This window comes from Grammomys surdaster, unplaced genomic scaffold (genome assembly GCF_004785775.1).
Source record: "Grammomys surdaster isolate TR1022 unplaced genomic scaffold, NIH_TR_1.0 323, whole genome shotgun sequence".
Lineage (NCBI taxonomy): Eukaryota > Metazoa > Chordata > Mammalia > Rodentia > Muridae > Grammomys > Grammomys surdaster.
Window position 1 is genome coordinate 575016 of NW_021604742.1, and position 14769 is coordinate 589784.

Consider the following 14769-nt stretch of genomic DNA (forward strand, 5'->3'; position numbering starts at 1 on the left):
ACAAAACCAATGGAAAACCCACGTGCACATGGAAACTGAACAACTCTCTGCTCAATGATGACTTGGTCAAGGAAGAAATAAAGAAAGAAATCAAAGACTTTTTAGAATTCAATGAAAATGAGGACACATCATACCAAAACTTGTGGGACTCCATGAAGGCAGTGCTAAGAGGAAAACTCATAGCTCTAAGTGCCTACAAAAAGAAACTGGAGAGAGCATGCACTAACAACTTGACAGCACACCTGAAAGCTCTAGAACAACAAAAAACTCAGGATATCGAAAATTATTCTCAACAACAAAAGAACTTCTGGAGGAATCACCATCCCTGACCTCAAGAGGTACTACAGAGCAATAGTGATAAAAACTACCTGGTATTGGTACAGAGACAGGCAGAAAGATCAATGGAATAGAATTGAAGACCCAGAAATGAACCCACACTCCTATGGTCACTTGATCTTTGACAAAGGAGCTAAAACTCTCCAGTGGAAAAAGGAAAGCATTTTTCACAAATGGTGCTGATTCAACTGGAGGACAATATGTAGAAGAATGAAAATTGATCCATTCTTATCCCCTTGTACAAAGCTCAAGTCTAAGTGGATAAAGGACCTCCACATAAAACCAGATACACTGAAACTAATAGAAGAGAAGGTAGGGAAGACCCTCGAATACTTGGGCACAGGTGAAAAGTTCCTGAACAGAACTCCAATGGCATATGATCTAAGATCAAGAATTGACAAATGGGACTTCATAAAATTGCAAAGTTTCTGTAAGGCAAAGGACACTGTCAATAGGACAAAACGACAATCAACAAATTGGGAAAAGATCTTTACCAATCCTTCATCTGATAGAGGGCTAATATCCAATATATATAAAGAACTCAAGAAATTAGACTCCAGACAACCAAATTACCCTATTAAAAAATGGGGTATAGAGCTTAACAAAGAATTTTCAATGGAAGAAACTCGAATGGCTGAGAAGCACCTAAAGAAATGTTCAGCATCCTTAGTCATCAGGGAAATGCAAATCAAAACAACCCTGAGATTCCATCTCACACCAGTCAGAATGGCTAAGATTAAAAACTCAGGTGATAGTAGATGCTGGTGAGGGTGTGGAGAAAGAAGAACACTCCTCCATTGTTGGTGGGACTGCAAGATGGTGCAACCACTTTGGAAATCATTGTGGCAGTTCCTCAGAAAATTGGACATAGCATTACCTGAGGATCCAGCTATACCACTCTTAGGCATATACCCAGAAGATGCTCAAACATATAACAAGGACATATGCTCAACTATGTTCATAGCAGCCTTATTTATAATAGCCAGGAGCTGGAAAGAACCCAGATGTCCTTCAACTGAGGAATGGATTCAAAAAATGTGGTATATTTACACAATGGAGTATTACTCAGCTATTAAAAACAATGAATTCGAGAGGTTCCTAGGTAAATGGATGGAACTAGAAATTATCATCCTGAGTGAAGTAAGCCAATAACAAAAGAACACACATGGTATTCACTCACTGATTATTGGATATTAGCCCAGAACCTTGAAATGCCCAAGATGCAACTCACAGGCCACATGAAGCTCATAAAGAAGGAAGACCAAGTGGGGGTGATTCGGTCCTCCTTAGAAGGAGCAACAAAATACTCAAGGGAGCAAATATGGAGACAAAGTGAGGGACAGAAACTGAAGGAGGGGCCGTCTGAAGACCACTCCACCTGAGTATCCATCCATGTGCAGTCACCAAAGGTAGATGCTGATGTGGAAGTCAGGAAGTGCATGCTGATAAGAGCCTGATATGGATGTCTCCTCAGAGGTCTTCAAGAGTCTGACATATTCAGAGGCAGATGCTTACAACTAGCCGTTGAACTGATCATAGGGTTCTCAATGGAGGAGTTTGAGTGAAGACTGAAGGAGCTGAAAGGGTTTGCGGCACCATGAGGAGAGCAACAATACCAACCAACCAGAGCTCCCAGGTTCTAAACCACCAGCCTGGGAGCACTTAGGGAGGGATCCAGGGCTTTAGCTGAATATGTAAGAGTGGAGGGCCCTGCTGGGCATACGTGGAAGAAGAGAACCTTGACCTCATGAAGGCTGGACGCCCCAGGGGGTGGGAATTTTGAGGGTGGGGAGGTGGGAGTGGGGGGGGTAGATAGAGGTTACATCCACAGAGAAGAAGGAGGAGGGGTGAGGGGATTGGGGGTTCCTGGGTGGGTGGGGGATGGGGTAAGAGGACAACATATGAAATGTAAATAAAACATCCAATAAAATAAATTTAAAAAAAAGAGAAATTTAATTGTCCCAGTTTGTTATTTTTTGATGTGGTCAACATTATGACCAAAAACAACATGTAAAGGAAAGGGTTTCTGACATCTTAACTCTTAAAACACATCACAGAGTAAAATCAAGACATAAAATCAAGTCAAGAACTTGAAAGTGAGAACTGAATCAAAAATCACTCCTCTGACTAGCTGTCTCTCCATGGTGGTTCTGTATGCTTTCAAAGACAACCCATAAACACAGGACCATGAATGGCACCAACCCCATCACCCTGGGACCCCACATATTTTAATTAATCTAAAAATTGCCTTCATAGGTTTGCCTATAGACCAATCTGTTGCAGGAATTTTTTTTTATTCAGTTGAGGTTTCTTGTATGCTGATGACCATAGTTTGTATTATGTTGATGAAATCCAAGCCGCCACACAAATGTACAGGGTGGTATTGTCACAATAACATAACTAATTTTTTGAGACTTCATGTGTCCATTACATATAAGTTAAAAAATAACTGAGCAAATAATAAGGATCCATCACTGAAATTGAAGAGAACTATAAATAATATGTAGATTTACCATGAATTCATGATATTTGCTAATGACTTTTTATTAGTAACTTTATTCTAGAGAGATTTATGTAAAAGTAGCATGATGGGACAGAATAGGGACACAGATTATCTCTGAAATAAATTTACATTTATTTTTGTGATAGTCCATTCCAAATTTTTGTAACCACAGTGAAAATATCAGACAAACCCAAGATGAGACCTAATGAGAATAGTGTCTAAAAAATGTCCCCCTAACCCTCAGAGAATCATGAACAAGAGGAACACAAGACTAATCTATTAATGACCATTAAATTTTAACAGGAAGGCCTTTTCTCTATTGTTGTGACTTGTCTGCACCACAGCTACTCACAGTACAAAGATTATTCACAAAGAAATAAAAGAAACAAAATGTGGGGACTCCAATGCCATGTAATAGATCCACATTCTCTGAGTCCTAGCAAACACACGGTTACAGCTCTATGCTTCTCTTCCCTGGTGTTTCCTTTACCAAGGCATGGGGAGAAGCTCTAAAGTCTCTTGATCTCTATGGTGATCAACACCTCAAGGGACAAGGCACCTCATGTTCATGTCTGCCATCTGCTCAACTTCCTGTCATCACTCTATGAACACTGGTTTACTTTTTACATCAGTTAGCATAACAATAACCTGGTATCATGCTACTGATTTTTATGAAATATTATGAACAGCTGACCGTCCCTTCACTGTCCAATATATAATCATATTTAAAAACATCATTTTTATGTGCTACAAGATGAAACAAGAGACAAATAGAAAGATATAAAAGAACATTGATACAAAAGGACTGACATAAATCCAGAGATATAAAGACCAGTTCCCAAAAGCAGTCTCCCTAATTAGGAAGGTTAAGTCACTCAGTGTAGGGACATAGGACCAACATCAGTCCCCTGGGTCTACTCTCAGATAAACCTTTGAAACCAAATGGACTAAATATGTGTGAACTCCTTCCTTACAAGGTGATTCCACAGAAAATGCTTTTTACAAAAGGTGATTCATCTTATATGAAAAAATATAAACATATAGTTGAAAAAAATGATGACTCTTTGCTAAGAAATAATTAAACAGATTTTATGCACAAAATTGAATAATTATGACACATATTTTGTATGCTAAAACAAGTGCAAATACTATGTACTTACCTTACTAATATGTATGGTTGTCAATTTATATGTAGATAAATTGTAGATCAACTGCAATTCAAGGCTATATACTGTCTGTGGTTTGTCACCTTTATTCTAAAAACCACCTGGTGAAGGAGGTGCCACTAATCTTGTTATGAAGGGAAGAATAAAAAACAAATTTTATATATATATATATATATATATATATATATATATATATATATATATCAGAAAGAAAAGAATCCTAGAGAAAGAATTTCTAATTAAAAAATCTCCAATTCCATCCTACATCCTCTACTGCTGTTTACAATGATATACAATTGAACTGAAGATAAAGTAACTTGTTCTACATGTATTTCATGAATAAGTATTCACCTACTGTAAACCTCCCTATCCCCCTTTTTTGCTTCCAAGGCCTTCAAAATGTGACTAATATTTTCTTTCCTGTATTTGGAATTCGAAATGCAGACATTACTGACTTTTCAGCTCCACTTTCTCTAAGCACAAAGGTAATCTCAGGCACAAGGAGAGGAAACTGGAAATTCTGCTCTGCACTTCCTTTAACATGTCAGGAACCTCCCATAATGCAAAGTAGCTTTCAGGCTCAGACTGAAAGCCAAGGCCTAACTGAGGAGCCTCATCTCTCCCTCACTAGAGCCTCCTTCAGAGCATGGCTGTCCTGGTGCTGCTTCTCTGCCTGGTGACCTTTCCATGCTGTAAGTGTTTCAGATTTTGAGGAGAGTCAGGCATTTAATTTATAGGATGTATGGCTAATGGTTATTTTTTATTTATTTATTTTTTTACCTCAGGTGTCCTGGCTCAGGTGCAGCTGAAAGAGTCAGGTCCTGACCTGGTGCAGCCCTCACAGACCCTGTCCCTCACCTGCATTGTCTCTGGGTTCTCATTAACTAGCTATGGTGTAAACTGGGTTCGCCAGCCCCCAGGAAAGAGTCTGGAGTGGATGGGAACCATATGGAGTGATGGAAGCACAGATTATAATTCAGCTCACAAATCTCGACTGAGCATCAGCAGGGACACAGCCAAGAGCCAAGTTTTCTTAAAAATGAACAGTATTAAAACTGAAGACACAGCCAAGTACTACTGTGCCAGAGACACAGTGATGGAAGTCCAGCATGAAACTGCACGAAACCTCCCTACAGGGATCCTCAAGACCAGCAGGGGGCACTGAGGACCTAGACTCTAGGAAGTTCTGGCCTATACTGTATGAGCAAGTGTTTTAATGTTAAAGATGTGGACTCTTCTTCCTGCCATGGAAATTCTCTAGAATCTTCATCTACTGTCATATTCTATTAAAGTTCTTACTTGTTCACATACTGGAAGAAGTTTTAAAAGGTTTTATAATCTAATAATATAAATAAGAACATATTATTGAGTTAATATTTATGAAGAAAACTCAGTGAAACACTATGTGGATGAGCACAGCCCAGGTGACTTGGTAGTGATTGTTTCTCTCATGACGGCTGGTTTAGTTCCATTTCTACTGTTTACTTAAATGATTTTTGAAGACAGTTGCGTTCATCTTCTCTAACATAAAGTTTTCAAATACATGTCCACAATTTAATGATAACACAATTAGCATATTGAGTGCTAACTCATAGTATCTTCTCTCCTTATCTAAAGAACATAATACATTGTTCTTAACTGTGGCCAACACCCACACATATTATTATTATTGAAATAATCCTTTCCATCTAACATACTATGTGGGGCAGTGGTCTATAAGAAAAAGCCAGAAAGCTTGGTAGAAAGCTCTAAAGCCCCGGAAACCTTGGTTTGAAGAAGGCCAGTAGGACGGGAGGACACTTCGAACTTTACCAAAAGCCATCTGTCTCTCTTACCTTCAGCTCCCCACAGCCCCTCCCACGGAGAGGTCCATGGCCTTTGATCATGTAGGAATAGCACCTTCATGCAAATAAGGCATTCCCAAGCTCTCAAACCAAGCCAGTAGGGTACCTGCTCTCCCCCCAAAATCTGTATATATTGCCCAAAGCTCAAAAAGTAAATTTGGATGTGAGATCTTTCCCGCTGTTGGAGACCTTTGTTGCAGTTCTTCATCTCCGGCTATCCTGTGCACTTCAAAGACAACACTTCTCCCCTCCCCGCCTCACAGTTTGGAGAGGTTTGGGCAGAGCTGTAACACTTTTCCCTCCGTGGGCACTCCGGGGCTTCCCTTGGAGAGAGAGAACCAAAAGAGCTGTAACACTTGCCCGCCTTTGGAGGCTGAAGCAGAAGTGGACCCTCCTGTCTGCTCTCCGCCCTCTCGGGCCCAGCTGTCCAAGGCTGCTGTAACCATGATTCAAGAGGCTACGTAGGCCCTGCCCTGCGCAACTGAAAAGTGTGCTGCGCTCCAACTCACGGCCATGCTCTCGCCCGCTCCTGCCTGAGCCTTGCGCCGCTGCAGCCGGTTTCCTGGACAGCCTCGGAGCACGGGGCAATGAAACCACACAGTGGTCTATCTATTGGAGTTCTAACATGTTCAGAAATTTCTGAAGGGAACAGAGGTCTGAACTACTATATGACTGGGCTTCTTCTTTAGTAAGATTCTCTCTACAAGTATAGTTTGTAGTAGTATCTGAAGTGTACAAATGTTTACTCAAATTTCTGTTTTCCTATGATATATATGATATGTATTTATTTATTTATTTATTTATTTATTTATTATATTGTTCACCTCTGTCTCCCTATATGTCTGTCTGTGTTTATTTGTCTCTCTGTATCTTTGTACTTCTGCTTCTGTCACTCTGTCTCTCCATGCTTCCTTCTCCATCTTTTTCACCAACGCTCAGTGTTTGAGTATATGTGAATGTGCTAGTGTAAATGTGTGTGTGTGTGTGTGTGTGTACATATTGAGATGAGTTATTTTCTTCTATCAATCTACACACTAACAATTGAAATATAGTCCATCACACTGGGCCTGGATCTTACCATCTGGCTAGACTGGTTGACCAGTGGATTCCAAAGACAAAGCTGCCTCCACATCTCAGACATGGACTTACTGGTTGGCTACCAAATCTATCTCTGTTTTAATTATGGAGAATTTAACACAGATCCTTTTGCTTTTGTGGCATAGGAACTTGAATCAGAGAGCTATATCCACAGACTCATTATAGACGACTTTTAATGTAGAATAAACTCATGACTTGAACACAATGCAAAGCAATGCACAGGGCAGACATGATAGTGTATGGGACCAGGACTAGATCCTGAAGAAACAAAGAACCCTTGAGATGATGGAACCTGAGACACAAGGCAGAGACTCAGTAAGGTTCTCTGGTTAGACACTGTGTGAGATTCAAGTTAGAGCCAACATGGAAACCAGGCAGGGCCAGTCACCTATGAACCAGATGAAATTCAGTCTGCCCATCATCCTCACACAAACCATGTGCAAAAGACCCAGCACAGACCCAACTGTGTTACTGGTAATAAACTGTGTGTGAGGCTCCAGGACACGAGGATAATGTAACTAGTGATAATCACTGAGCCTCATTTAGCTGCAAACAAATCCTAACTCACTAAGTGGGTAACATCTCTTTTCTTGCTCTCTTTTTATTTAGGATGTTTTAGCTTGCATAGTTCCTCTAGAGTTTAATAGGCCAAATGATTTTTGTTTTAACACATTAATCTGTTTTTCTTTCTCCAAGTTTCTAAGAATCTTATTTGCACTGCTGTCCCAAGAAAAGGATGCTTGGCTCACTCTGGGTGGGGACTCCTCCAATGAAGCTCAGAAGAAGGTTGGTGTGGGACCTAGAACCTGGATAGAACAGTCTTCAATAGCATTTTCAGGTCATATGGATCATGAAACTATAAAAGAGGAGCTGGTTATTGGAATCCAGAGAATGATGATTGTTCGATTAAACCATAATGACACCTGGGGAAGTTATCTAAGTTTGTCAGATTGTCATGAAATTGTGTTGCCTACGTTGATGGCACAGGTTTGGCTACAACCCATTGGTGTGCTAGGAATTCTGAAAAATGGAAAGAGAGGGTTCTGTATTTGTGAGTTAAACCATTAGGCAGAGATCTGGATGATGTGGGCAGGAATCATGGATCTGTCTACAAACTGATTCTACTTTAAATTTTCTGCTCTGCCATCAACTGGTCTATTCACCTGTGTAAGGACAAATTTCCTGAAAGAGATTAGAGGCTTTAACCTCATAGCACAAAATATTCCCAAACATAACTAGATTAGTGAATGTTACAGTAACTGGAAACTGTGGTCCACCCAGCTGAAGCCTGTGACTTACAATGTCTCTGATTTCATATCAGTTTCTAACAAACCTTGATACATATTCAGCACACAATTATCACAGTCTTGGGACTCTTATCACGGAAGCCATAGAAATGAGCTTGTGTCAAGTTCACAGTGAACGGGTCCTGAATGAGTGGACTTCAGTTCAGCCATGGAAGAAAGCAAGTATGTACACACGACGCTTTCCTCTGATGATGAGGGTAGGAAGTGGCCTCAGTGCTTTGCTGGGATGAGTACCCAGCATGTTGATCAGGACACTCTCCATCTGGGAGAACACCTCTCGACTTGCTGCTCTCATACAGAGTGGTGACCACTTCCTTCTATTAAATACACATTGTAAAAAAAAACAGTTTAAAGAATCAAAAGTCCAACATTTGAGATTTCTATTGTATGTTTGTATCACTGAGGAAAAAATGGGTAATTCTGATTATTCACTCACTGTGTTTTAGGAAAGTCTCCTAATTAGTAGAATTATTTTAGTCCCAAATCTGAAGCTCTGATATTCTTATAGATCCCCTTGGATATTCACAACCTGAACATCTGGGTCTCACATCTTAGATAAGTACTGTTCTTTCATGGGATCCTTGGTTCAACCATTAAATCAATCTGTGCTTAGTTCTGTGGTGATTTTGATGTGTTTTTTTTTTCACGTCAATATTGCTGCGATTTTCCAGTATATCTTACTGTAGAAAGGCAGTTCCTTATTGTGTGTCTAACACCTAAGCCAAGTTGTCTGCAGAACTTTACAGGAGGAAAACTGACAATGAGATTGGTCATGGTTTCGGAGTTAATAGATTAACAAACAAAATGATACACTCTAAAAATTTTTAAGGAAATTCTCTTTTCTAGTAAAATCTACGTCATGTCCTATAAACCTCTTATACATTTATAGACATTAATTTCTTCAAGTTAATGAAATTTTCTTCTATGGTATTGTTGGAGGTCTTTTCTGAACCTTTGAGCTGGGAATCTTCTTTTATGCCTTTATTCACACATCTGATCTTTTGATATTTTCCCAAATCACCTGGATTTTTTGTGTCATCAAATTTTGAGATTTTGCATTTGACCATTGCAACAATTTCTTCTTTTGTATCATCTATGCCTTAGATTCTCTCTTATACCATGTGTATTCTATTAGTGATGCTCTGTCTGTACTTCTTGTTTGCTTTCTTATGTTTTACATCCAGGATTGCCTCAGTTTGTAATTTCTTTATAGCTTATATTTACATTTTCAGTTCTTGGCAGTTTTATTTATTTCTTTCACATATTCAAATGTATTTGCCTGAATTCCTTTACAGGATATATTCACTGCTTCTCTAAAAAGACTTTCTCACATTTATAAAATGGGGCTTAAGGTCCCTTTTGTGTGCTCTGGCTGTGTTGTAATACCCAGGACTTGCTGGGGCAGGATAGCTGGGCTTCAGTGGTGTTACGCTTCCCTGGATCTTGTTAACTGTGTTCTTACACTGTCCTTTAGGCATGTTAATTTCTGTGGTGATGACTGGATGATCCTGATGTCAGAAGGAAACCTGAGGAAGGCAGGGAGAGCAATGGGATGACAATGGAGGTCAGGGGGCAGCACATAGCTTACATGTGCTGACTGTGACCCAGGCCAAACCTGACTGGCAACAGGGTTGTTGGAGAGAATTTCAAGCTGGATGTGCTTGTGGACCCCTCTAACGCCTCCATAGGGAAACAGGAATCTTAGCATCCTCTCAAGACTACAGAAAAAAAAAAAACACAGATCCAGGCAATGGGGATCAGGGGACCATAAACACAAATTATTCTGCTACTCTGCCCCAGGAAGACAAGACTGGAAAGGAACTTGTGAAGCAGGGTTCCAATATGGTTGTTCTTTGGGGCCCACCACAGGAAACTAGGATGTTCTGGTGGTTCTACAAGACTCTAAAATGTAACCTTCATTCACCTGATATAATTGTCTCGTAGGCTTACTGCTGAATAAGCTCAAAACAGCTAGATCTTTCAGAATTCTGGCTAGCTTACTCAACTCAGCTGTTGGAGCTGAAAAGACTCTAAGCTGACTGATTTAATATGGCTTCCCTCAGCTTCTCACTGAATTGATCAGCTTGGCCTCATGCTAATTAGGGCAGTCTGTTCTCATTTTCTAGCTTCCCCTGAACTGTACTGACTACCATTGAATGACTAATCTTGTATCGCTTCTTTCAGAGTTCAGCATATGATTATCTCTGTTGTATTCTATCAAGTTTTTCTGTGATTATCTGCCAGTTAAGGAAAAGTCAATTCCAAAAATGGCTGCTTCCTTCTAGAAACTAACATTACCTACATTGCTTGGGATTTAAGGTGTATACTAAGGGCATGTCTATATCCCAGCTAGATTGCACAGACCTAAGTCTTTGTGTGTGAAATTTGTAATAGGAGCCAAGATGCTGGATTAAAATTTCTCTACAAACTTAATTTATTATCTACTTATGTGACCAACACCATGATCAAAAGCACCAAGGAAAGGAAAGTATCATCTTAACTCTTATAGACCCACATGGAGGAAAATCAGGACATGAAATCAGAGGAAGAATTTGACAGTAGAAACAGAATTCAAAGCCACGAATGAAGTCTGCTTACCTGTTTGCTCTCTAGAGCTGTTCAATATGCTTTGTAAGATAAAACAGTAATACATGTACATAGATGCCACCATCAAAATCTGCCTCAGATTTTACACACCAGCCATTATTCAAGAAAATGTTCTCATATAATTAATTGCAAACCAATTTAATAGAGCTATTTTTTATAGCTGATGTTACTTGTTCCCTGAAGACCCTAGTTCCAGTTCTGATTTCTTTTCTATTGAACAGGAATGTAGAAATGTTGGCCACTTAAACACTTTCACCACAAGCTGCTTTGCAGTTGTGTTTCATCACAGCAGTGTAACTCAGAGGAAGGAACCCGGGTTCTCCTGTACGACTGGAATGTGGACCATTTGATGAAATCCCAAACTTAGGGCCTCTATCTGACTGTTTTCCTGTTTACTTTGTGTCCATCAAAGAAAAACAATTCTTATTTTCAATAATTTTATTAAGTTACATTTTGTGTTAGGATCTTTAAAGAAAAATGAAAACAGTATGAAATGTCTGTCTTCTGTAAGTAAAGTACACATCCCTGGAGGTAAATGAAAGAGGGAGGAAGACACTGACTATTGGGAGACTGGCTAACACAGGGAACTCACAGGCTTGAATTTCTCTAAGCTTATTTGTTTCATCATCAGTGAAATATTTCAAAGTAAAGTAGGAATCCTTGAGGCACAGGTGACCCAAAGGACCCCAGCTTCCCTGTCTTGCTCAGCACCAGTCTCACTGCTCAGTTTAGTGTAGGGCGTGGCTTTAATCGCCATTACAAGGTGGCGCTTGGAAGATTGTCAGGAACTGTGAGTCTGCAGTTCTGCCCTGAATAACAACTTCCTTATAAGGCTGAATACTTTGCGTTGCTGATGATGCATGATCAGGCCATCCCTCGCCATGCTTGCGCACCAATGATCAATGACAACATGGCAGTTGCTGATAGGCTGAGGCACAAGGTATAAGGGAGGTGTGGGCAGGAAGAAGAGAAAGAAGAAGTTTGCTGTACAAAGGGTTCCTGAATAAATTGCTTGAAGAAGAACAGGGTTGCCGTTGCATTATTCCGCTGGTCGGATGCGGGTAGCGACAGTTTAGTTCTCTGAATAAGAATCTTTAAGATGTTCATTTAGAACAGTTATCACAATATTGGGACTCTTTTCACAGAAGCAATAGAAATGAATCAGAGTCCAGACTGCCATCACTAGGTCCCTGCATAGATGGACTTTAGTGCATCTGTGCAAAGAAGCCAGCATGGCTTACTCAGGCTCTCATTTTATGATCAGTGCTGAAAGTATCCTAAGAGATTTCCTGGGATAAAAATTCTGGCGTGATGATCAGAGCACTCTCCATCTGACAGAACATTTCTCTCAATTGTTGTTCCAATACATAAAGTGGTCTCCACATCCTCAGTATTCCCCAATTTAGTAAGGCAGTTCTTTAGTCTGTGTCTTACTCATAAAATCATTGTCTGCATATGATGATCATCCTGATTTCAAAGATAATAAATCAATAAACATCATACCCTAAGCATGTGGAGTTTGTTTTCTATTACAAATTTGTTGGTAAAAATAATGATAAGAATATATCATATGAAGGGATATGCTTAAATTTATTTTTAATTTATTCTATTTTCATAATAAAATTTTCAAACATCTGCATGTGTTGGTCAGGAATTGTGGTGCACACCTTTAATTCTGTCACAAGGGGAAAAGTGGCAAGAGATTCTGCTGTAGTTCTATGCCAGATTGGTCTATTTAGTGAGTCCAGACCAGCAAGAGTGGCCCTGCCTAAAGAGAGGATTTAAAAAATCATCCACTCCGCATCTGAATATATATTTTTTTCTGTGAATATGATGCTTTGTGTCAGCCTGTATGTATGTGTGAGTATGTTTGTATTTGAATATATTCTTGTATCTGTTTTGTGACTGTGTGTGTGTCACTGTGGTTGCCGTTGTGCAGAATGTCAAGTCCTGTATACCCTTCCTTCCATCAGAAGAATTTCAATTGCCCTAGTTTTTTACTTTTTGATGTGACCAACATTACATCCAAAAGCACCTTGGGAAGAAAAGCTGTCATCTTAATTTTTATAGAACATCCCAGTGTCAAATCATGACATGAAATCAAGGCAGGAACTTGAAAGTGGAAACTGAATCAGAAACCATGAAGGAATTCATCTGACCAGCTGTCTCTCCATAGTGTTTCTACACGCTTTCTAAGACAACACAGGAACAAAGAACCATGGATGTCACCAACCACATCTTTCTGAGGCATCACATATTCTCATCATTTGTAAAAGTACCTCCAGAGATTTCCCTGAAGACCAGTCTGATGGTGCTATTTTTTGTCCAATCGAGGATCCTTGTGTGCTGATGACCGTACTTTGTATTATGTTGATGAAATCTTAGCCACCACACAAATGGACAGGAGTGTATTGTCATAGCAACATGACCAATTAAGTGAGTATCCATGTATGCACTACATATAAGTAAACAAATGACTGAAGAAAGACATTCTTAAGGATCTACCTCTGATAATGAAGATAATTATAAATAATGTGTGGATTTATCATGAACTCATGCTCTTTGCTTATGATTTTTTGCCAATAATATTATTCAAGAGAGATTTGTGGAAAAGCAGCATTATGTGACAGAACAAGGATATAGATTATTTTTGAAGGAACCACAAAACACTTGAATAAGTGGATTTATATTACATTCCCCAATATAATATAAATATGTGCTCTTATTTCTGTGGTACTTCTTTCCAAATTTTTGTTACCACAATGAAAATATCAGACAAATCCAAGATGAGACCTACTGAGAATAATGTTTAAAAAAATATCCTTCTACCCTCAGAAAACATAAACAAGTGGAACACAGCTCTAATACTATTAGTGACCATTAAATTTGCACAGGAAGTCTTTCTCCCTAATGTTGTGAACCACAGCTACTCACAGTACAAAGATTATGTACAGGAAATCAGAGAAATGAAATGTGGGGACTCCAATTTAAAGTAATAGATCCCTCTGAGTCATAGCAAACAGATTGTTACAGCTCTTTACTTCTTTTCCCTGGTGTTTCCATTATCAAGACATGGGGAGAAGGTCTAAAGTCTCTTGATCTCTATAGTGATCAACACCTCAAGGGACAAGGCTCCTCAAGTTCATGCTTGCCCTCTGCTCAACTTCCTGTCATCACTCAATGATCCATGGATTACTTTTTCATCAGTTAGCATAACAATTAAGCTGGTGTCACGCTACCGATTTTTTAAAAATGTCATGAACAATGATTTTCCCTTCACTCTCCAATGTATAATCATATTTAGAAACATATTTTTATGTGCTATGAGCTGAAACAAGAGACAAAGAGAGATATAAAATTATGTTGTTTGATACAGAGAGAATGACATAAATCAAACATTATAAAGACTAGTTACCAAAAACTAGTTTCTAAATATGAAGGTTAAGTCACTTAGCCTAGTCTCTTGGATCTACTCTCAGATAATTCTTTGAAACCTCATGAAGTACATATTTTTGAGCTGTTTTCTTATGAGTTGTTTCTTGAGAAGTGATGAGACAAAGATGACTCCACAGAAAGTGTTTTTTTTTTAAAGTTGACTCCTCATATACAAAAGTATAAATACATAGTTGGAAAACTATTTGCTGACCATTTGATAAGTAATAATTATATGGGTTTTATTCACACAATTGAAAATTATTACTTCTATAATTCTGTATACTGAAACAAATGAAAAACTATGTACTTATGCTATTATTATCTCTGGTTGTCAATTGTTGTGTAGATAACTTAAAAATCAAGGACAATACAAGGCTATTTACTGTCTGTGGTTTTGCATTTTTATTTTCAAACCACCTGGTGAAGAAAGCACCACTACTGATGTTCTGAAGGGGAAAATGAAATATATATAT

At 39.0% G+C, this 14769-nt stretch overlaps 1 gene segment (V, D, J or C); it reads left to right on the forward strand.

The window, feature by feature from the left end:
- Nucleotides 1-4638: 4638 nt before the first annotated feature.
- On the forward strand, nucleotides 4639-5170 carry LOC114629978. The segment is given in 2 exon segments: nucleotides 4639-4697; nucleotides 4791-5170. Coding segments are annotated over 2 exon segments (426 nt in total).
- The last annotated feature ends 9599 nt before the right edge of the window (nucleotides 5171-14769 follow it).